Source organism: Chenopodium quinoa, unplaced genomic scaffold (assembly GCF_001683475.1).
Source record: "Chenopodium quinoa cultivar QQ74 unplaced genomic scaffold, ASM168347v1, whole genome shotgun sequence".
NCBI lineage: Eukaryota > Viridiplantae > Streptophyta > Magnoliopsida > Caryophyllales > Amaranthaceae > Chenopodium > Chenopodium quinoa.
This window is the reverse complement of record NW_018744702.1, coordinates 1,517,853-1,527,787: the sequence shown is the minus strand read 5'-3', so window position 1 is coordinate 1,527,787 and position 9,935 is coordinate 1,517,853. Positions and strand designations below refer to the sequence as shown.

Below are 9,935 nucleotides of genomic sequence, written 5' to 3'. Positions count from 1 at the left end.
TATCGGTGGATGTATCCTTTCGAAAGGTAAAAACAAAGTCCTTTCTCAACTCTTACTTTCATCTCTTTCATTGATTTCCGTTACTTATACTTCTACGGCTACATAAACATAATTACAGGTTCCTCAATCACCTGAAACGAAAAATTGGTAATAAGGCTCGTGTTGAAGGTTCCATATGCAACGCTTATCTCACTGAAGAGATATCAAACTTCTGCTCCAATTACTTTAAGCCCTCAGTTGACACAAAAACACGAGATCTACGTCGAAATGTGAATGCTGATGTGGAATCCCCGGCTGACAACGATGAAATCCCAGAGCTGTTCACGGTGGATAAGGGTTGTGTGTCAAATTTGGGTAAAACTCGGTATTTAGATGACAAGGAACTCGAACGTGCTCATTTGTTCGTTTTAAGAAATACCGGCATTCTTGGTGAATACGAAAGGTATATATGTTTACGATAAACTTTTGAAAATCCCTTAAATTTAATATAATTGCTGCAATGATTAACCATGTGTCATTAATCTATTAGGAAGTTGGAGGACTACATTCTTAGTACTCGAACTTATTTGCGTCGAGAAGATGTCATGGAGAAATGCGAAAGTGAATTCCCTGATTGGTTTCATCACAAGGTGATAATACCTTTCGAACATTGCATCTCGATTAATTTGTGATAATATAATATAATATATTTCATTTCAATTAGTGTGACGCTTGTATTCGTAACGGTTATAGGTGAGAGAACAAAAACCAAGTTCCGATGTGTTGCGAGCATTGTCTATGAGGCCTTTCAAGCGTGTTCGAACTTGGAACCAGATATTTGTCGGTGGCTTTAATTTCCACACACAGTCCTATGGCAAACATAAATATACGTTGAATTACGGGGTGTGTGTCTCAATTGAGGACGGTGGAGAGTACTTTGGCATTTTAAATGACATAATTGAACTTGTCTACACCGGTCCTGAAAAAGAGTACAAGACTATTCTGTTTAGTTGTAGTTGGATGGATTGTGGTAAAGGAATGAACATTCATGAACAATACAAGCTTGTCGAAGTAAATCATACTAAGAAGTATCCCAAGTATGATCCATTTGTCTTATCTTACCAAGTGTCTCAAGTGTATTATGCATCTTACCCTAGCCTTAAACGTGATCGGGTTCAATGGTGGGTTGTATTTAGAACTCAAGCAAGGTTGGTGATTGATGCTCCGGTGGATTTAGAGTTTTTGCAGGGTCCTTCCCCACAAGTACATGCAACGCTTTGTCCACCAAATGACATTCCAGACTATGAACTTGATAGTGATGATGATGATGACGATGGCTTTATAATCTCAAGCGATGAAGAAGAAGAAGAAAGCATTGGCTCCAGTGACAGTGACGAAGAAGAGGACATCGATGTATTTTTAGATGACACTAGTGATAGTAATAATGATAGTGATAATGATAGTGGTAGTAGTGATAAGAGTAATGAAGAGGAGAATATGTAGTTACTCCTTTTACTATTGTCTTCGAATGTTTAGTTTTTAATGACTACTCGGATTTGTAATATTGCATTACATTTTTGGTCTCATTTTATTATTTTAATGTCTTATGGATCTAATTGATGAATTTACAATGTGCGATTATGGTACTAATAACTTTTTCAGGTGGTCATCATGGGAGGAGGAAATAAAGGAGAAACGTCCAAGAGGAGAAAGTCTAAGGGGAAATCTCCGGTTGTACGTGTTGACGAGGATGAGTCAATGGAGGAAGCAGAGGCACATGATTTGGGGGCCTCTCAAGAAATCGTCAGAAATGTACAAGGGCAACAGGAGCAACAACAGCTTCAGGAATAGGAGCTACATGACTCGCATCCTAATGACTTGCTAGAGTTGGACCCTTCCACACTTTGGTGCGTACATATTTGTATAATGAAATATCCTTAAATTCGTATTTACTTTGATAAAGTGAATTTGTATTACTTTAACCATGTTTTGTTCACTTTTTGTTGATTATCTACTTACATGAATGTCTATCCTTTATTATAGGTTTGATGATAGGCCGGTGAAGAATGTGCTCTCCGACTCGCTAACTGGCTACTATGTTCAGCCTTGGAGGAATTATGAAGAGGTTGATGAAGATTCGAGAGAGCACTTTTGGAACTTGTTCAACGTATGATAACTTTAACCTAACATAATACATGTTTTATAAATTATATTGATGGAGTTGAATTTTGTAATAAAGACATTTTCTTGATTTGCAGAAAAAATTCAAGTGGGCACCTGAGTTAAACAACCAAGTGAAGGACACTTTCGAAGAAAAGTTTGCAAATCGCCTACGTGACACGTTCTACAACATCACACACAGACTGAATGGTCGCAAACCAAGATGGCTTAATAAGGATGTCCACGAAGGCATGATGAAAATTGTTGCCACCAATCCAAAATATCAGAAGTGGTCGGAACAAAACAAGAAGAACCGAAGAGGCGGATCCATGGAAAATGTTGTTGAACCGACCCACTTTCAAGGTTCAATGTCATCTGTACAACATGCTAAAAAGATGGTAAGGTTACTACAATATGTCCAGTAACAATTATGTCATTTGTCTATTAATGAATTTTGGTGGGCTAACATGTTTTCATTGATTTTCTGCATGTACATATAAAGGCTGCAAAAAACCAAGGCCAATTACCAAATGCCCATGATCTATTCTTGAAGACACACTTCAAGGAAGTGCCTGGTAAAGGCCAAGTGGCTGCCAAAAACAAAGCAAAAAGGATTGCGGTAAACACTTATTATATGAGTTGAAATATGGCAAATTAGCAAAGTAGAACTCAATATATGCTTATTTTGGATGAATTTGGATGAGTTAGGGTCGAACATTGACATATGTGCTTATTTCTCTTAATTTCTATCCTTAGGCACTTAAAAGAAATTGATATTGGAATGTTAGAAGAAAGAACGAGTCCATTTGCTTGAAAACTTAGAAAATAGGCATGGTTTTAGCCATATAGGCCAAATTTGGATGATTTTGGAGGAGTGAGGGTTGAAAATTGACATATGTGCTTATTTCTCTTAATTTCTATCCTTAGGCACTTAAAATCAATTGATATTGGAATGTTAGAAGAAAGAACGAGTCCATTTTCTTGAAAACTTAGAAAATAGGCATGGTTTTAGCCATATAGGCCAAATTTGGATGATTTTGGAGGAGTGAGGGTTGAAAATTGACAATTGTGCTTATTTCTCTTAATTTCTATCCTTAGGCACTTAAAAGCAATTGATATTGGAATGTTAGAAGAAAGAACGAGTCCATTTTCTTGAAAACTTAGAAAATAGGCATGGTTTTAGCCATATAGGCCAAATTTGGATGATTTTGCAGGAGTGAGAGTTGAAAATTGACATATGTGCTTATTTCTATTAATTTCTATCCTTAGGCACTTAAAAGAAATTGATATTGGAATGTTAGAAGAAATAACGAGTCCATTTGCTTGAAAACTTAGAAAATAGGCATGGTTTTAGCCATATAGGCCAAATTTAGATGATTTGGGAGGAGTGAGGGTTTGAAAATTGACATATGTGCTTATTTCTCTTAATATCTATCCATAGGAACTTAAAAGCAATTGATATTGGAATGTTAGAAGAAAGAAACCTTACATTTGCTTGAAAACTTAGAAAATAAGCATGGTTTTAGCCATATAGGCCAAATTTGGATGATTTTGGATGAGTGAGGGTTGAAAATTGACATATGTGCTTAATTTTCTTAATTTCTATCCTTAGGAACCTAAAATTATGAAATATAACTCCATATTGTTGGTTGTTTTTTTAACAATATTTTATTTTATCTTCAATATTTTGTAGGACACCTACCAGAAGAAGCTCGAAGAAACAATGAGTCAGGGGATTCAGAAGAGTCCCAATGAGTTGTATTGGGAGTCGGTGGGTGGGCGCAATAAGAAGGGGCGTGTGAAGGGACTTGGCCAAAGTGCAGAGTTCTACTATGGCAAACAGGGTCGAGGTTCCCGTTCTTCACAGCAATACACGCCGTCTGTCATTTCCCAAATGCAAGACCAGATGGAACACAGGGTGCAAACTCTTCAAACTCAAATGGAAGCCCGAATGGCTGAAATGGAGAGGAGATACAAGGAGAGTTTCGATGAGATGATGAGTCGTCTCAACAACAACGACTCATGTTCCACCATTCATCCTCAGCATCGAGACCCTAGGAACGACCCGGGTGGTGGTGGAGCAGGCCAGGGTTTACAGGCGATTGCGTAGCTTAGTTTTAGTCTAGCATAGAATCACTCTAACCTAGATTTTGTTTGGTATAGATAGTCTTGCTTTCTCAAGCCAATCCTACGTCCGGAATGGGATTGGGTCCTCTTTTTACGTCGAACCCTCAAAATGTGGACTATCTTTTGTACTAGGACATAATTATTATATATATATGTACATAATCCTAATTTCGTAGGTCGGTAATTAATTTTTTAAAAACAACAATTTTAGGACTCAATATTTTTTTTTTTGTCGATTTATCATTAAAAAAATTCAGGTTTGAAAATGCAGAAAATTACAAAAATTTGTTTTGAGCTGGAAATACAATTTGCGACGGAATATTTCGTCATAATTTACATATTTGCGACGGAATTTTCCCTCGCAAATTATAATTTGCGACGGTTTTTCCCTCGAAAAATATGATTTACGACAGAATTATCCATCGTACAAATATACATTGCGACGGAAAATTCCGTCGTAAATTATATTTTGCGAGGGAAAATTCCGTCGCAAATCATATTTTGCGAGGGAAAATTCCGTCGCAAATTATAATTTGCAAGGGAAAATTCCGTCGCAAATTATATTTTGCGAGGGAAAATTCCGTCGTAAATTATATTTTGCGAGGGAACTCTTTCCGTCGCAAATTTGCGACGGAACTTCATCAAAGGCCAATTCCAAGTCCGACGATATTATTTCCGTCGTAAAATCCTTCGTAAAGTTGGTTTACGACGGAATTTCCGTCGTAAAATGGCCATTTTCCTACAAAGGTTTTCCGACAACCATTTACGACGGAATTCCGTCGTAAACCAACTTTACGACAGAATTTACATAGTTTACGATGAACTTTTTCCGTCGCAATTAAGGTGTTTTCTAGTAGTGGAGGAAGATGCGCTGCTTCTATTGTGGTAACCCCGGACACTACAAAAGAGAATGCAGCAAGTATCTGGATGATGAGGCAAAAGGAAAAGTAACCTCAACCTCAGGTATCATCTTAAACACTTGAATATAAGCAATTTTAAAAGGTATTAGATACCGGAAAATTGACTCACAATACACTCCTTTTTCAGGAACCAAGTGAGCGGTGCTTTTTCATGTGGAAATGAGTACACAAGTATGATAAAGGTGATCTATCCAAGAAAACTTGTAATCTCATGTTTTGTCTAAAGAAGTAGAACTTATTTAGTTTTATGCACCATACTTTTGATGTATTTCCGACGTTGGACGTCGTTTTCATCAACCAAGACTTTTGTTTTGATGTCTTGAATATATTTATGGAATGACACTTTCACGTGTTTTTAGACAAAATGTTTGATACCAATGCAAAGAAAGCTAAGACTACACCGTCTAGTCAAACTTACTTGTGGCATTGTCGTCTTGGCCACACTAACATCAAACGCATCAAGAAGCTTCTTCAAGAAGGTATTCTTGACTCATTTGATTTAGAATCCTTTGAGAATTGCGAAGGATGTTTATTAGGCAAGATGATAAAGCAACCATTCTCCAAGTTGGGAGAAAGGGCCGGTGACTTGTTAGGACTAATACACATCGATGTATGTGGGCCAATGAGTACACCCGCAAGGAATGGTTATCGGTATTTCATAACCTTCACGGACGACTATAGTAGATATGGTTATGTCTATCTAATGTCGCACAAATCTGAATCGTTTGATAAATTCAAGGAATTTCATAACGAAGTTGAAAACCAACTCGGCAAGAAAATCAAAGCGTTTCGATCGGATCGAGGTGGCGAATATTTGAGCCAAGAATTCGATGACCATCTGAAAGAACATGGAATACTTTCATAGTTGACACCTCCGGGAACTCCTCAATGGAATGGAGTATCTGAAAGGAGGAATCGAACCCTGTTAGACATGGTCCGATCGACTATGGGTCTTAGTGATTTTCCAATCTCTTTCTGGGGACATGCACTTTTAACTGCGGCACTTACATTGAATCGTGCTCCGTCAAAGGCAGTGGAAAAGACTCCATATGAATTATGGACAAATAAACCTCCAAGGTTGTCTTTTCTCGAGATTTGGGGATGCGAAGCATATGTCAAGAAACTCATTTCTGACAAACTTCATCCGAAATCTGTCAAGGTTTACTTTGTGGGTTATCCAAAAGAAACCAAAGGGTATTACTTCTACAACAAATCTGAGAACAAAGTGTTTGTTGCTTGTGATGGTGTCTTTTTAGAGAAGGAGCATCTCTCCAAAATGACAAGTGGGAGGAAAATCAAACTCGACGAAGTTCGAGAGGACGAGCAACAAGGACAAGTTGACAATCAAAGTGCTCATGAAGCATCTGTTGACATTGGTCAAAGTCAAAATATGCAAAGTCAAACTGACAATGCAGATGCTCAGTCCATCACCCTACGTAGGTCAACTCGGCCAAGATCTCAACCTGACAGATATCTCGGTGTTGTATTAACCGAAGATCATGACATCCTAGTAGTGCATGGAGATGAGCCGGCAACCTACAATCAAGCTATGACGAGCCCCGACTCTACAAAATGGCAAGAGGCCATGAAATCCGAAATGGACTCCATGTTTGAAAATCAAATATGGGACTTGGTTGATTTACCCGTAGGTTACACACCTATCGGATGTAAATTTTCAAGATGAAAACCGACAAAGATGGAAATGTATTCATTTACAAAGCAAGGCTGGTAGCAAAAGGTTACAGGCAAATTCACGGCGTTGATTAAAACTTTTCTCCAGTAGCTATGCTTAAGTCCGTTCGAATTCTTCTAGCGATTGCTGCATATTGCAATTATGAAATATGGAAGATGGACGTCAAAACCGCCTTCCTCAATGGAATTTTGGAAGAAACTGTGTACATGACACAGCCTGAAGGTTTTGTCAACTAGAACAATCCTAAGAAGGTATGCAAGCTTTAGAAGTCCATTTATGGATTAAAGCAAGCAAGAAGAAGTTGGAATATGCGATTTGATGAAGCCATCAGTAAGTTTGGTTTTATCAAGAATCCAGATGAATCTTATGTTTACACGAAGGTCAGTGGGAGTGACATCGCCTTCCTAGTCTTATATGTCGATGACATTTTGCTCATTGGAAATAGCATTCCGTTGTTAGAGTCTGTAAAGGCTTGGCTCGGGAAATGTTTTTCAATGAAAGTCTTGGGAGAGGCTCAGTACATACTAGGCATCAAGATATATAGGGATAGAACAAAGAGGATGATAGGAATGAGTCAAAGTACTTACATCGATAAGGTACTAGCTCGATTCCAAATGGAAGGAGCCAAGAGAAGGCACCTACCCATGTCACATGGCATAACCTTAAGCAAGAAGCAGTGTGCAAAGACACCTGATGAGCGAGAAAGGATGAGTCGTATTCCATATGCTTTGCTTATTGGATCGATCATGTATTCCATGATATGTACTAGGCCGGATGTATCGTATGCCTTGAGTGCTACGAGCCGATACCAATCAGACCCAGGAGAGGCGCATTGGACTGCGGCCAAGAATATTCTGAAGTACCTGAAAAGGAACAAGGATAAATTCCTGGTCTATGGCGGTAAAGATGAATTGTTGGTTAGGGATATACCGACGCAAGCTTCCAGATAGACAGAGACGACTCCAAGTCACAATCCGGATACATATTCTGTCTCAATGGAGGAACGTTTAGTTGGAAGAGTGCAAAGCAAAGCACAACCGCTGATTCTACAACTGAAGCTGAGTACTTGGCAGCGTTTGAGGCAGCCAAGGAGGCAGTTTGGATTCGCAAGTTCATTGATGAAATTGGTGTTGTACCCTCCATCCAGGGTCCAATAGACCTCCATTGTGACAACAATAGAGCTATTGCTCAGGCTAGAGAGCCACGAGAACATCAGAAGGTCAAACATGTCAAGAGGCAATTTCACATGATTCGAGAATGGAAGACAGAGGGTGAAATCAGAATTTGAAAAGTGGGATCAAATGACAATGTAGCAGATCCACTTACAAAACCCTTGTCTCAAGTGAAGCACAACAAACACATTGAGGCAATGGGAATCAAGCATGTCGCGAACTGGCTTTGATTTCCATATTATAGTGTTTTAATTAAATTTTGGACAATGTTAATGTAAAGCACTATGATGAACCATTCAGTTTTTGGAGTAATTAAAAATTTTCATGCAATTTAATTCACTCCGTCTCTATTTAATTGTGGTTTAGAATTAAATAATGAGTCCATTCGATTTTAATAAATATTCAAAATAGGGTATCAAGTCAATGGCTTGGATAAAGAAACACCTATTAAGTGAACATTGAATATTTTAATCGAAAATTATCCCTAATCAAGGTCATATTTTTTGTGGACGATTAATGACCGTTAGAGATTAGTGTGTAGTATGATTTCTAGCACCATTTCTTGTGCTATGAGGATATAAATCATTTGCACAGGTATTGGTTTAGAACCATACTGGATCGACCTATGAGAATACTTTAAGAGATTTAAAATCGTCACAAGTATTTTTCTCATTATTACTATCGGAACTCTTTTCCTTGACCATGAGTAGTGGGAGGTCTCTTGTTTGAGTACTAGTCCGCTTTGGTATCCGCCAAACGTCTGCCGTAACTGAGATTATAACAACAGATATCGGGCGGCTAGGTCCTCTTAGTAAGAGAAGCTACATTACAAGACTGGAAATGTCCCCCTACTAACAATAGGGAACATGTCTTGTTGTTTACAAGGCCTCTCGAAGATCGAGACTATGAAAATGCATGGTCGTGCTCAGATGGATTTTAGAAATCATCTGCTTATTGACAGTCAAACTCGGATTTCGAGAAACACTTCTGGACGTAACAGAGATGACGAGTAATCTTACTCTGTAGTTCATGAAGAGACATAGAAAAGGGGCTACACACTAAATGCACACTTGTCCGGAAGGACAAGTGGGAGATTAAAAGGAATTGTGTCCTTCGAACAAGTGTATTATTCTGATAGCGGGTTCAGAATTATTAGAAAGCTAATATATTCAGTAAGGTCAAGTGATCGGAATGGTTGGGTGGAGGCCGCTTCCGATCAGTAATATTAATATAATTAATATTACGGCTTAATCTTGACTGAACCCTTCGGGTTACACCCAAGAAAAATATATGAACCGACTCGACGAATTAATTCGGAAGAAATTAATTCGTCGCTCGAGTGTTAAATATTTAAACGATGGTAATTCGAGCTTGGAGCGTCGAAACCGATCGTCGGAAGTCGAGTGAAAAATAATAAAAAGACGAGACGCGCAAAATAATAATAAATCGACCATATTCCCAAAATACCCCTAGCATCGGAATGCCCCAAGCATCCGAAAGCTAGGGGCAAAAATGTCCAAGCATAGGTGGCTAGCAAGCGCACCAACCCGAGCCTAGCATGGCTGGCTAGGTGCGTGCTAGCGCACCGTACTAGCAGCCACGTACAGCAGCAACTAGCAGTCGCGTGCACATGGTGCGTGCAGCAGCTAGCTGCCGCAAGCTAGGCATGCTAGCAGCGCACGCACTAGCAGCCACGCTCAGCAGCAAGCCCGCACCAAGTGCGTGGCTTGCGCGCACAGCAGCAGCCCGGGCTGGGCCATAGGGCCAGTCACTATGGGGAAGCTTGAGGAATATGGGAGCAAGTGGGTAAGGACATGTGGCACAAGGAGAGTATTGAGTGGGGAGCAAGTATGGTCCCCTACTCTCCATGTGGTCCTCACCAAC

General features: G+C 39.2%; 2 protein-coding genes across 2 annotated transcripts; both read left to right on the top strand.

The window, feature by feature from the left end:
* Positions 1–541: 541 nt before the first annotated feature.
* Positions 542–1,632, top strand: LOC110702775. The gene is made up of 2 exons (XM_021880522.1): positions 542–629; positions 733–1,632. The coding sequence occupies exons 1-2, from the start codon at positions 585–587 to the stop codon at positions 1,480–1,482; spliced, it is 795 nt and encodes a 264-aa protein (XP_021736214.1). The 5' UTR covers positions 542–584; the 3' UTR covers positions 1,483–1,632.
* A 271-nt stretch (positions 1,633–1,903) lies between these two features.
* LOC110702774 lies at positions 1,904–4,469 on the top strand. The gene is made up of 4 exons (XM_021880521.1): positions 1,904–2,146; positions 2,238–2,537; positions 2,642–2,758; positions 3,833–4,469. Exons 1-4 carry the CDS (start codon positions 2,003–2,005, stop codon positions 4,247–4,249), a joined length of 978 nt encoding a protein of 325 aa, XP_021736213.1. The 5' UTR covers positions 1,904–2,002; the 3' UTR covers positions 4,250–4,469.
* Positions 4,470–9,935: the final 5,466 nt, after the last annotated feature.

Bases quoted from the DNA above. Each gene is read 5' to 3' on its own strand.
- LOC110702775 (XM_021880522.1), top strand. From the start codon at position 585: ATGGAGAAATGCGAAAGTGAATTCCCTGATTGGTTTCATCACAAG. The intron at 630-732 runs GTGATAATACCT...TAACGGTTATAG, and splicing joins CTGATTGGTTTCATCACAAG to GTGAGAGAACAAAAACCAAG.
- LOC110702774 (XM_021880521.1), top strand. From the start codon at position 2,003: ATGTCTATCCTTTATTATAGGTTTGATGATAGGCCGGTGAAGAATGTG. The intron at 2,147-2,237 runs GTATGATAACTT...CTTGATTTGCAG, and splicing joins ACTTTTGGAACTTGTTCAAC to AAAAAATTCAAGTGGGCACC. The intron at 2,538-2,641 runs GTAAGGTTACTA...GTACATATAAAG, and splicing joins TACAACATGCTAAAAAGATG to GCTGCAAAAAACCAAGGCCA.